At 40.9% G+C, this 14,108-nt stretch overlaps 2 protein-coding genes across 4 annotated transcripts in view; both read left to right on the top strand.

Moving 5' to 3' along the window:
* The window catches only part of scp2a (sterol carrier protein 2a), a 165,624-nt gene extending 163,041 nt beyond the window's left edge, over nt 1-2,583 (top strand). For all 3 annotated transcript variants that reach the window (XM_070886951.1, XM_070886952.1, XM_070886954.1), the window contains one exon: nt 1,964-2,583. In XM_070886951.1, the coding sequence (XP_070743052.1) occupies nt 1,964-2,059 (96 nt within the window). In that variant the 3' untranslated portion in view covers nt 2,060-2,583. The remainder of the gene's footprint in view (nt 1-1,963) is intronic.
* A 7,216-nt stretch (nt 2,584-9,799) lies between these two features.
* The window catches only part of podn (podocan), an 88,350-nt gene continuing 84,041 nt past the window's right edge, over nt 9,800-14,108 (top strand). Inside the window, exons 1-3 of the mRNA XM_070886125.1 lie at nt 9,800-9,947; nt 11,603-11,862; nt 13,367-13,460. Of these exons, the coding sequence (XP_070742226.1) occupies nt 11,611-11,862; nt 13,367-13,460 (346 nt within the window). The 5' untranslated portion in view covers nt 9,800-9,947; nt 11,603-11,610. The remainder of the gene's footprint in view (nt 9,948-11,602; nt 11,863-13,366; nt 13,461-14,108) is intronic.

Genomic DNA, 14,108 nt, shown 5'->3' on the forward strand with positions numbered 1-14,108 from the left:
TCATCTGAGCTATCCTGCGATTCCTACTCTGACTAGTACGTGGCACTGGTAGCAATCCTGAGATTGCTACTTTTGAGGTCCTACTTTTTAATCTAGCTCCTAGCTCCCTAAATTCACTTTGTAGGACATCATCCCGTTTTATTACCTATATCGTTGATACCTATATGCACCACGACAACTGGCTGTTCACCCTCCCTTTTCAGAATGCCCTGCACCCGCTCCGAGATATCCTCGACCCTTGCACCAGGGAGGTAACATACCATCCTGGAGTCTCGGTTGCGGCCGCAGAAACGTCTATCTATTCCCCTTACAATTGAATCCTCTATCACTATAGCTGTCCCACTCTTTTTCCTGCCCTCTTGTGCAGCAGAGCCACCCACGGTGCCATGAACTTGGCTGCTGCTGCCCTCCCCTGATGAGTCATCCCCCCCACAACAGTACCCAAAGCGGTGTATCTGTTTTGCAGGGGGATGACCGCAGGGGACCCCTGCACTACCTTGCACTGCTCTTCCTGTTGGTCACCCATTCCTTATCTGGCTGTGTACTCTTTACCTGCGGTAAGACCAACTCGCTAAACGTGCTATTCACGTCATTCTCGGCATCGTGTATGCTCCAGAGTGAATCCACCCACAGCTCCAGTGCCGCAATGCGGTCCATCAGGAGCTGCAGCCGGATACACTTCCCGCACACATAGTCGTCAGGGACACTGGAAGCGTCCCTGACTTCCCACATAGTACAGGAGGAGCATAACACGTGTCCGAGCTCTCCTGCCATGACTTAAACCCCGAGATAAACTTAATTTGGCAACAACAATGCTAAAGGTTACTTACTGATAAAGAAAAACAAAAAGAAAAACTACTCACCAATCACTTACCCCCTTGGCTGTGACGTCACCTTTCGATTTCTTTCTACTTTTTTGCCTTCTCCCTGCTGCAGCTGCACCAGCTGGCCTCCTCGACTCCCTGCTGGGCCTCTCCAACTCACCATGCTGGCCTCTTGTAAGCCTCTCCTCTCCGGCGCTGCCGCTCCGCCGCCTCGATTCCCTGCTGGGCCTCTCTGACTCACCACGCTGGCCTCTTGTAGGCCTCTCCTCTCTGACGCTGCCGCTCCACCACCTCGACTCCCTGAGGTTGTGACATGCTGTGTAGTTCTCTGCTCAGACACCAGCTGAGTACTGTACTCAGCAGTGGTCACCAAGGCCCAGCATTCAGCAGTGGTCACCAAGGCCCAAGAGAAGCATCCAGGCCCAAGAAGCAGTGCAGAGAATGGCCATGGATAATCCCTACTGCTCTATGCTGCACCTGTGTGATACATTGATGCTCATACCAGCCATTGTTGTCACCTATGTGTGAGACTTTGGAAATCATATGAAGCTCCGCACAAAGGAAGCCATTTGCCCCATTGTGCAAGTACCACATTGAAGCTGTTGATTGCATTTCTCTGCTCTTTTTCCTTTTCCTTTAATGGTGGACAGTTTTGTGCTGCACCCACTCAGAATTCAGTTGAAACTAAACAAACTTAATTCCTACAGAACCTACATTTACTGTCAGCAGTGTGTCACCCTGTCTCCATTTCATCAGTTTTGAATGACTCTATTCTTAACCATACAATACAAAGTTACAATGAATAGATTGTTCCTGGTGATATTTGAAAACTGAGTTATATATTTCCACAATTGTGTGTTAAATATAAATTTAAAAAGAAGACACACTAACTTTATCTCATTCAGTGAGACTATGAGGGCGGTTGGGGTGAGTAATGGAAATAACACTGGTGCATTAGGATCTGATGCTCTGGGGCTATAAGGTTGGGCTTAAGGCAATTACTGAGCATTACATTGTATCTAATCTATTCTCTCCCTAAATTAGATGCACTCAGTGTGAAAAAGGGAAAAGTGTTTCATTGCAATGCACTGACTCATCCTAACAGTGGAGAAACTTTTTTTAATTATTTTTTTGTCTAGGCCTTCTTTCAGGGAAAACTGAAAATTGCTGGTAATATGGGCATGGCCATGAAACTTCAGAATCTACAACTTCAGCCTGGCAAAGCCAAACTGTGAAGATTTATCTCAAGTGACTTCCACAATTATCTAGATGGAGCGCCGGCCTCTGGTCACATGACATTGAGTGGCAGGTTGCCAGAGAGAAGGTTAGGAGCTGCTATCTTCATGTCTGAAACAATCTGGAATAATGTTCAATACTTTCTAATTCCACTTGAAGTTTGTAACACTGGTATCTTGCTGAACAGATTTGACTTTCAACAAAATGCAATTCATTATATTTTAACTGATTCAGTACATTTCTGAAAATGATGTAAATGTAACTTTGAATATTTTGTAAAATGCTTTATTACTAGCCATATATCTGCATTGAATGAGTACAACAATCATATGTTAGATTCTTGAAGATGGATTGAGCTGTCTGACTTTAATTTACACTAAATATGATAAACTTTTTTAACTTGCCTTACTAGCGGGTTCTTGGAATATCACCTTTGCAATTCCTTAATCAGTAACTTTTCAGGATTTATACGCTAGGTGTTATAGCATGCTTAGTAAGAGAATAAAAATAAATCCTGCTTTTATCTCTGTGAATGGCTGACTATTTTCTTTTTGGATTCACTTTGTGACACGTTCGGAGTGCCAATTGTGGAATCTGGGATCACCACAATTACCACTATTTGCCATTGGATAGGGGCAGGGTGGGGTGACATCATGGCTTCGATTCTGAAATTTATTTTGCAGCTGATGGAAATTTTAAAAAGCTTTAATAATTAATGCCTCTGCATTAAACGGCATAGAAGTATGTGGGGAAAATGGGCTTTTATTTTAAGAAAAATAAACTATATCTGGTTTATATATTTTTAACATTTTTGGACAATCTACTTAGTGGACTGTCTGATCAAAAAAACAGTTGAGTGGCAACACAACCGGAACTGTGTAATATTGTTGCAGAATTACATATTCCAACTAATGTTTACATTGATGTCTAAATCTTCCTGCGTCAGCCGGTGGCTCAGTTGGTAGCACCCTCATCTCTGAGTCAGAAGTGCGTTCAAGTCCCACTCCAGAGACTTGAGCACATAAATTTAGGCTGACACTCAGTGCCAGAAGGTTAGGAGCTGAGTACCCCAGTACTGAGGGAGTGCTGCACCAATAGAGGTGCCATATTTCAGATGAGGCGTTAAACCGAGACCCCATCTACTCTCAGGTGGACGTAAAAGATCCCATGGCCCTATTTCAAAGAAGAGCAGGGGAGTTACCCCCCAGTGTCCTGGCCAATATTTATCCCTCAATCAACATCACTAAAACAGATTATCTGGTCATGATCACATTGCTGTTTGTGGAAGCTTGCTGTGCACAAATTAGCTGCTGTGATTTCTACATTACAACAATTACTACACTTCAAAAAGTACTCAATTGTCTGTAAAACGCTTTGGGATGTCCGGTGGTTGTGAAAGATGCTATATAAATGCAAGTCTTACTTTCATCAAAGCCAGTCTCCATTTCTAGAGCAGTTCGGCTCCTTATTCTGGATTACGACTTCTTCCCCCTCCCTTCATTTTCATTGGAGACTAATCATTCAGTTGCCATATCCCTTCTCTGGAAATCTTTCTCTAGTTCAATAGGCCTTGTTATGACCCTCCTTGTCTTTAACAGTGTTGTGAAAACCCACCTTTGACTGTCTTCATTCTAACTCCAACCCTTCTCCCAGATTTCTCTCTTCTACTGCTCATTGTCCTCCACACTGCATTGTTGTGGTTCAACAATGAGTATCAGATATAATGTAAAACAAGGAAACTAGAATTAGTCTTCTGGAATGAGATTCTAGTAATGCAGTGCAAGTACAGTAATAGTACTGATCTTGACTATAGATGTAGCTTGCATTTAATCACACAATAAATATGGATGAGCTGGGACATGAAGTCCATCTAAATCCATCAATTCAGAAAGATTGAAGTAGCACAGGGTTTTAGCCTACTGGAAGTCCATGCCTATGATGATCACTCTTCCGGGTGACTATTTCAAGGTTCTACAAGATTGACCAGGCCTCCGCTTACTGGAAAACTGATTTTCCATCCATTGTTTGGAAAACCATGGGTATCATACCTGGGATTTTCCGATATGCACCAACTGTGTGCGAGATCCCACCAGCAGTTAAAAGGTAAATTCTGTAAAGCCCTTATGTTGGGAACTTCGCTAAAAGTCCTACATTTGCTTTTTTTGTTACTTTGATCCTATGCCCCTTGTCATAATTTATCTTGTATTGCCTAGACTTACCTTTTCTACACCATTTACTCGTTAGTCACCTCTGTAATATCTCCTAGAACCCTCTTTTGAAGTTGAAAAGCCGAAGTGTTTCCTATCATAGCTCTGTCTTCTGAAACTTGGCAATCATTCCTTTGGCTCAGCATCACCTCCAGGACTTGAAACATGCTGGCCTGGAGTTTCCTCCTTGGGTGCAGCCCAGAAGCTCTGCCCATTTTGCTGATGTCAAGTTACGGCCAAACATCCGCCCAATCTCAATCAAATACACCCGAACTTACAATTGAAAGTTTCAAGAAAGTTCTCCGTCATTCAAGTAAAGCATTTTTAAGATCCTGCAATTGGAGAAGCTTTTCAATTTTTAATGTGACTTCTACTTTGCCACTAAAATGCATTAAAAGAAACCGACAATTCTGTGAGGATAATGGTTTTTAAAACACTAAGAATTGAAATTAAAAGACCAAAAAATGACTCTCCCACTGCGCCTTAAAATCTGGTTGCAACGTTGGGAGACCCCCACCACAAGCGCAATTGGAGGATACTCGCAGAGAGGGCGGGGGCATGGCCAGTGGGTGGAGCTTCGTTTGCACAGAAGGTTTGATGGACGTAAAAGATCGAGGAGACATTGAGCATTTAGAAGTTATGCGCGTAACTTACGCCCAAAATTCTGCAATCTTTTAAGCCACGGAATTAATTTGCGCCCAGATTATGTGTATACCCGAGTGTAAACGTGGAGGAAACTTCACCCTCCCCTGCTGCACCCCACCACCATTCCATCCCCTCAAATGGTCTACAGAATTCTAGGCCTGTTATTTTTAGCGGATTTTTGCTCGCATCAAGGGAAGTTATTGCTGGAAAATGGGACACTTCCCCTTTTAAAGTGCCTACCACCAGCATTAAACATCCAGGACAAATCGCATAGGTTAGATCAGAGGTTTACCATGGAGTTCAAACTGTTCCGAATAAAACAGTGAATTAAAGAGATTTATTTATGGTATTTATTGTAAATTTAAAAATTTGTTTTGTTATTCAATATCTGGAGTGTGATGTGTGCCCATCCTTTAAGGCAGGGACATGTATATGGTGCGAAAGTACTATTTCATATTTCACCATTTCTGAATACTTATATTTCACTAAACACAGTTTAAAGCGGGAGGTGTATGTTGATAACACTGTTGAAATAAAGCATATGTGTTTAGGTTTTAAAAATAGGAGCATTGAGTAGAAAAGAAAGAAGCAATGCTAAACCTATACAAAGAATTGGTTAAGCTACAGATGGAATACTGTGTCCAGTTTTGGATGGCCATGCAGAGGGTACAGAAGTGATTGATTACGATAATCGCTTGGAAGAGAGGATTTAGATATGAGAGAAATGTTATCATTTTATTATAACAGGGAAGATGGAGGAATTCTGAAAGCTGTTCAAAATTATAAAGGGCTTTGATAAATAACACTATTTTCACTGGTTGGTAAATCAGTAATTAAAGGACATCCAATTTAAGTTCAGCACCAAAAGAATGAAGGGAGAGATGAAGAGAATGTGTTATGCAAAGTGTTGTTAGGACTTGGAATTCCCTACCAGAAACAGTGGGTGGAAACAGAATCCATAATATATATTTTTAAAGAGAACTAAATAAATATTTTAAAAGATTTAAAATGGTACGCAGAATGGGTAGGAGACTGGAACTAAATCTTTCAAAGAGCTGACTCAGGTGTGAAAGGCCAAATGGTCTCTTTGTGCTATAAAATGTTACGATTCTATAATAAGCACAAGCTTCATTCTACTGACCTGAGATTAAAAAGCTGAGGCACAATGCATGTATAAATGCATCTTCATTAAATTTAGATTTTCATTGGCAGAGGAGAACAGGTCTATCCTGTTCATCAGAATGAGAGGCTGATTGCCTGGAGAATGAGAAAGTAAACCATAATGGTTTTATCACGCAGCAAGATGCTGTAAGGGATGTTTCTCGTTTTCCTGATTTCACCATTACCTTGCCTATATTGGAAATAAAGGAAAAGCATATCAGAAATTCCTGTGCCAAGAATGAAAAGCATATTTACACAGATCCTGAGAACTATTGATTTCATGTCTGCAGTGACATCAAGGTATGGTTTCCCTACTTTTTGCTGAGATGATCTTCTAGTTGTCTGCATGGTGAGTCGTCAGTATGGCTTTGTTCCTTATGCACTAATGTCCTGTCTCCAGGGTATTCCTTTAAGGTATTTTGCTCCACGGGCTTGTTTCTGCATGATTATAACTCGACTTGACCAATGATGACATAACTGATCTGCAGGGGCAGTGTTAGGACCGTGCACTTGCATGGGGCCCTGAGCCAGTCAGGCCCCAAGCAGAATCAATGCTAGACTGGAAGGTATTGTGATTTAATTAGTACACTGGGAAAGTCTGCTACTTTATGCAATGATGGCGATTGCATTTACCTGTTTTCAACAAGAGAGGGGAAGGGCAATCACTCAGCTCTTGACCTCGCCACAACCAACTGATAAGAACAAAGTTCAATAGCCTTACTACATCCACAACTAAGGGGCGGGAGAGGGTCCATTAACATCCCCAGCCTCAGCCATGGCAGACACTTGCATGTGAATGCAAAAGACAAAGCTGAAGTGTTTGCAAACATCTTCAGTTAAAAGTGCACAATCCCACTCAACTTCTGTCTATCATTGGTGCTTATGTCTAGCCATTTGGTTCACTTCATGTGACATTAGGAAGCAGCTGTGTGCAATGGACACTGAAAAGAGCATAGACCCTGATAACATGCCGGCTTTAGTGCTTAAGACATACACACCAGATCTAACCAAGTTATTCAATTGTCACTGCTGATAATGTGGACAATTGCTTGTGTGTAAGACTTGCATTTATATAGCACCTTTCATGACCTCAAGATGTCCCAAAGCACTTTATAGCCAGTTAAGTACTTTTGAAGTATAGTCACTGTTGTAATGAAAATGTGGCAGCCAATTTACACACAGCAAGATTCCACAAACGACAATGTGATAATGACCAGATAATCTGCTTTTAGTGATGTTGGTTCAGGGATGAATATTGGCTGGGGCACTGGGGAGAACTTCCCTGTTCTTCAAAAAAGTGCCATGGGATCTTTCACATCCAGCTGAGAGGGCAGACGAGACCTCTATTTAGCATTTCGTCCAAGAGACAGCACCTCTGACAGTGCTGCACTGCCTCAGTACTACATTGGAGTGTCAACCTAGATTTTTCTGCTCAAGTCTCAAGTAAGACTTGACCCACAACTTTCTAACTGAGGCGAGAGTGCTACCACTGAGCCATGGCTGACATCTCTGCAAAAATCAAGACAAATCTAATCTAGCCAATTACTACCCTATGACTAGGAAAGTAATGGAAGAAGTAATCATAGTGCCATCAAGTGATACCTACTCACCAATAACCGGCTCACTGATGCTCAGTTTGGGTTCCACCAGAATCACTTAACTCCTAACCTCAGCAAAGTTTTGATGCAAGATCTGAATGCTGAAGGAGATGTGAGAGTAGTTGCTCTTGACATCAAGGCAGCATTAAACCAGGTATGGCACAAAGGAGCCCTAGCAAAACTGAGGTCAATGGAAAAAGTCTCCAGTGGGTACAGTCATACCTGACACACTAAAAGATGATTGTGGTTGTCTGAAGCCAATTATCGTACCCCCCCAGGACACTGTTGCAGGAGGTTTTCAGGGTAATGTCCTTGGCCCAACCATCTTTAGCTGCTTCATCAACAAGGTGTGGCATGGGGGTGCTGTTGTGATGATTCTGCAGTGTTTATCTCCATTTGCAGCTCTCCTGATTATGGAGCAGCCCATGCTAGCCAACAGCACCAGAGTAGCATCCAGGCTTGGGCTGAGAAGTGGCCCGAAACATTTGCACCACATAAATGCCAAGCAATGACCACCTCTCTGTTTTTCTCTCCATCTTTCCCTCTCTGTCCCTCTCTCCCTCTCTCTCTCTCTCTGTCTGTCTCTCTGCCTCTCTCTCTCTCTTTCACTCTCCCCTGCCTCTCTCTCGCTCTGTCTCTCTCTCTCTCGCTCTGTATTTTTCTCTGTCTCTCTCTCTCGCTCTCTCACCTCTCTCTGAGTCTCTATCTCGCTCCATCTCTCCCTTTCCCTCTGTCTCGCGCTCGCTCTCTGTAATTCTGTCTCTGTCTCGCTCTGTCTCTCTCATTATCTGTCTGTCGATCTCTCTGTCTCTCTCTCTGTCCCTCTCTTTCTGTTTCTCTCTTTCTGTTTCTCTCTCCATCTTTCCCTCTCTCTCTGTCTCTTCTCACTCTCGCTCTGTCTCTCTCTGTGTTTCCCTCTCTCTGACTCTCTGTCTCTATTTGTCTTTCCCTCCCTCTCGCTATCTCTCTCTCTGCTTTTCTCTCTGTCTCTCCCTCTCTCTCTATCTCTATAATTCTGTCTCTCTCACTCGCTCTGTCTGTCTGTCTCTCTCTGTCTCTCTCTCTCTCTGTCTCTCTCTCTGTCTCTGTTTCAGCCATGAACTCATTGAATGGCGGTACAGGCTCGAAGGGCCGAATGGCCTACTCCTGCACCTATTTTCTATGTTTCTATGTTTACCTCCAACATCCTACCGTTGATCTCTATGCCGTACCATCATGACCAAGTCTCCCACCATTAATCTCGGGTGGGGTGGGGGCGGTCACCAGCAAGGCAGAAGCTGGATACTCTGCAAGAACTGACCCAGCTCCTGACTTCTGAATGTGATGTGAATACTCACTACACCACCTGGATGGGTACAGCTGCAACAGCACCCAAGCAGCAGAGCAGTGTACCTGATCGATTCCCTTGCCACTGAATTCAAGAGTCGCTCACTTCACCACCGGTGCACCGTGGCTGCAGTATGCACTATCTACAAGATGCACTGTACCAGCTAATTTATTAAAAAACTGGTTGCTCTTCTGAGATTGGTGCTGAGGCACATTGTTCAGACTTTGTAAAGGGAGATTTATTTTGCACCTAACTGGTCTCCCTAACCAGGGAGAGTTTGGTGTTGATAATGTGTACCCAAAATGGTAAGTATTCCTTCTCTCAGTTTGATGAACCACAATACAGAGTACAGTGAATGAAGGAACATGAATATTACTGAAGATTTTAAGTGGCAAAGGCTAATTTAATAGACTGAGGCAAAACATGTCAAAGCAATTCTTACTAAAATCTAACTTTTGTATTACATTAATTAGCAAATAATAATAAATCCTATAAATAAAAAGCATGCTTTAAGGTCTAGTCAGAATATGTCAGCATTTTAAAGAAGAACTATTTGATTCTAATTGAGGAAATATGGTCAATTACTTTGTGTGGTCTTAAACATGCATCTCGTGTTTGAGTCCCAAAAGACCAAAGCAACACATTCCAATAAATCATAGTCATACTATAAGCATTTGAATCAGACACTGTTGTAAACGCTTATTCCTTTAGAGAACTTTGCCGAGGTAGGTACATTATCAATGGTGGATGCAAGACTCAGATTTGATTGACAGTCCAACCTAAACAGAAGTAATAGAATCTGACGGCACCTCATTACTGAAACTTCGAGCCAGACTAACACTCGGCTGGAAGAAAAGGCAAAGCAATATCTTTAGGTCATACTTGGGAGGATTGTTTGACTCTGTGCAGTAGAATTGGCTCTGTATGCGTTGATTTTAAACGGACTCAGGTGCGTATCAGTCTGCATGACATTAGGGCAGAAACTTGTTCAAATCATTTTTTATATGAATCCTCTCGTGGTTGTTTATTAGTAATTAGCTGGAAATGTACGTTTTTTTATTTGTTAGCTAGGAAATGCAGTCACCCCTAGAATTCAGATTAATAGGAATTCAGATTAAAATACAAATTTGCTCTACAGCAGCATTTCCTATTAACTTTTTGAAAACATGGTAATGGTGTAAACAATTGTGCAGTAGTGGCGTATTTGCTAATGCGGTAAGTTAAAACTAAGTATACTGACAACAAAAATCTAGAAAAGGAAATGATTGTTAGGAACTGTAATGAGTTCTTGTTATAAAAGTAAATTAATACAGTGAGAATAAAGTTGCAGCTACATGTGAACAGATACTGGCTCTTGTTTTTTTTTTACTTATGAGGTATTTAGATGGGTGTAAATTGTTGTAGGATGGGTTCAAGGTGGAGTCATCAGAACCCTGATTGTTGCAAAAGGGAGATATTAATCAATTCCAGTCACAATAAAGCAGTTTATGTTGGGAAACTGTTATTTTACAAAGTAAGACTTCAGTTACCCAGACTGGTCTAAATCAAACAGCTACCTCTTTAAATAAAATGCCATTTTGTCAGTCCTGTTAGTGATTATCTCAGTGCTTAGTAAACGGTACAGAAAATTCTGGTTTTAATTATTGACACCAGACAAGGTAAAGCACTTTTTAAAATTTCATTGAAATGGAATTTAGTAGTTTGTGTTAAATTTAATACGTGGCATTTTCCTGCTATCACTCTGAATGATGTGTTATTACTGAGTCCGACATGTTTCTCTGTGTTATTAGGGCTCTTAGCCAAACAGAAAATGCGGGATTAGATATAAAAGGAGTCTGTTTGATAGAATGCTTTGGTCTGGATTTCCAGAGACTTTCTCTAGAAATGTCTTTGCAGAATTGTGTTTTTCCACATGATAGCTCGAGAGTAGGCCTGAGCATTTCTTTTTGACGTTTCTGAAGAAGGCGGAAGTTCTGTTTGGAAATCGATGCATAGTTTGTCTCCATATTTTGTTTTACATCTGGAAAGGATCTTTCTTTTCCTCTGAAAAACTTCTCCAAACCCAGAGCACTTTGGAGACATGAAAACCACTTTTTCTCACTGTGAAGCTTAGCACTGAATTAATTATTAAGAGTTGATGAAGGTAGGTTGACTGCCCTCTTCCTGAAATAACAATATTAATAATATTAGTAATTTTCAGTTTAATGTAAACAATGTGCAGTATAATAAAATAGTCAAATGTATAAAAATATTTAACTCTCACTATTAACTGTTCAAATATGAAATAGTACCAAAGTGAAAATGATTGAATATATTCATGTGTTTTATATCTTAATGTGCATATCGTGATGAAGAATGGAATATTTTGTGAATTATACATTTGAAAGATTTACAAACTATTTATAATATATCATATGTTAAATTGTATCTCAGGCTAACTTCATTGTTTTACATTCTTAATAAATCAAAACAATCAGGCTTCTTTACAAAATAATTATATTTAAATAATTGAACTTAATTAAATTAAAATCTTATATCAGGGAGGATGGGACATTCCACCCTAACTTGTATGTGTTAAAAATGAAATGAATTGCGTTGCCTTAGGGGGTAAAATGAATTGGAGCAGTGGGCACTCATTGTTGCTGTGGCTCCTGAGCTTCAACTGCAGTGTTGTATGCAAAGAAAATGATTTCCACGACTTGATAGAGAATCACACAGTAGAGACAACTCCTCCTGAAGTGCAAGTGCCTTACTGTCCTGCCGAATGCAGTTGCAACCTGGATGGAACCGTGGACTGTGCCGGGGTGGATTTAAAGGTATTTCCCCGGAACTTATCAACATCAATACTGCACCTGTCGTTGCAGGTAAGGAATAACATAAATCCCTAAGAATAATCTTTGTGCTGATCCTCTGCAAAATGTAACTATTGGCTATGTCTGCCCATCCCTATGTTTAGCAAGAGCTGCAGCAAATGTTTCTCTTTGGTTGCATTTGATGAAAATGCCGTTTGTAGCTATTGCTTCTTCCCCTACCCCGAGTTTCCCCTCTTCTGCACCTGACTCATTCTGCATGCAGATGTAGGCTGAACTTTCTCTGGCATTTGACCTAAGTGGACTCATGCGAATTTTAGCAATTAGCGTCAACAGGCTATCTGACAATACAGCTGAGCCTGGCACAGGATCACTGGATAAAGGTTAGGAATAGGGACGCAGGATGACTTTTCTCCTACCCAGACCGGGCATACTGAAGCCAGTTATAGTGCCCCCTACCTCCGCTGCACCTGAGATTAGCTAAACCAGGGATCAAACCGTATTTTCCTGGTCTGTATAGATCAGTTCCACTCTGGGTAGTGCATTTACCAGCTCATCCTTCCTCCCCCCAGTCCCCACCCCCCCCAATAAAATGTTTTAATTTATTAAGCGCATTGTGACATTTTACTATGTTAAAAGTGCTGAATGAATGCAAATTGTTGTTGTATTCAAATAACTTTACACTAAAATAACTTTTACAACTCCTAAATGACTTCATTGCTGATAAACTGTTTTATGCATTTAGAAAATTAGAGTTTGCAGAACTAATAAATTCAAAATGACGATTGTAATTGTCATTATAAGTGTCTTAGGTCATGAGATGTCATATATCATTTTCTGGTGTAAAGTAAACAACCATAAATTAACCACAAATCAAATTTGTGACATAAAGCAGAACCCATTCCAAAATGATGGCATTCCCAAAATCCCTTTCACCAGTGTAACTGTATTGAAAAAAAGATTGGGATATGTTTGGTTAAACTGAATGTGACACAAGAAAGCTAATTGTTATCTGAGCATGAAAATTGCTAGCAACTACTTCACTCCAATTATCAGAGACCTTTCACATAATGGATACATCCACTATATGCTGTATCTCAAAAAATGCTATAAATTGTCTGGAAGTTGACAGAAGTGAGCTGTTTTGAAACTCACAGAATGTGTCCATTGGCATTTTAAGCATGCTTCAGCCAAATCTTTACTGTACCATGATCAGATGCAGATAAATCTCAATGAGGAATGTTGATTAATATTTGTACAGTGTTTGCCTCTGATAAAGTATGTTTTCAAAGTAGCCCATTCATGTAATATCCACTGAACTTAAATGCACAGAATACGCTCCAGAACTAACACATTCTATGTTGTTTTAAACCTGATTTTCTAAACTGCTTATCAATTATGGGGCAGTTTTCTACTGTAAACTCCCCTTCACCGGGAGCTATACAGAGACTCCCCACATTCAATTCACTTTGGACCCTGTCTATTTACAAACTGTAGAGAGTAAGTTCAGAGGTGCTGGCAGGAACTCAAAGAACTTATGTCATGTCTTGTTATTTAGAACAATGCTTTAGAGGTGATCCCTATGGAGGAGTTAGCAAGGCTTCAGAGTCTGGAGACTTTTAATTTACAGAATAACCGTCTTACTTCAAAAGGTAAGGAAAAGCTTTAATTTTGTGCTGGTTCCAATAAACACACAAAAGCCCAGGCCTCATACAGACAGTTATTGATCTGGCAATACATCTTTAAACCTATAATTTGATTAAAAGTTGTTTGCATAAGTGTATAATTCATAACCAGATGTTCCATTTGTTCTAATTATTAGTGAGTTTACAATCTAATTTTTTTAATATTTGGCTCCGAATGGGGCATTGGTAATATCTTTAAAAATATTTGGTAATTCTTTATTCATTTATTTACGTAAAGAAGGAACTATGAACCATATTTTCTGGCTCACTTCTTCCCTTCCCACATCAAAAAGGTTTTGGCAAATACTCTTGTCATGGATGCAGTGTCAGCTGTGGCTCAGTGGGTAGCACACTGGCCTCTGAGTCACAAGGTTATATTTCACAGTGTCAGCTGTGGCTCTGGGTCAGAAAGTTGTGGGTTCACTTGAGCACATAATTCTAAACTGACACTCTGAGGGAGTGCTGCACTGTCAGAGAGGTGCCATCTTTCGGATGAGACGTTAAACCGAGGCCCCGTCTGCTCTCTCAGGTGGACGTAAAAGATCCCATGACACTATTTTGAAGAAGAGCAGGGGAGTTATCCCGGTCCCGGCACTAGTGAAATCTGCTGACCAG

The sequence above is a fragment of the Pristiophorus japonicus genome, chromosome 8, assembly GCF_044704955.1.
Source record: "Pristiophorus japonicus isolate sPriJap1 chromosome 8, sPriJap1.hap1, whole genome shotgun sequence".
Taxonomy (NCBI): Eukaryota; Metazoa; Chordata; class Chondrichthyes; family Pristiophoridae; genus Pristiophorus; species Pristiophorus japonicus.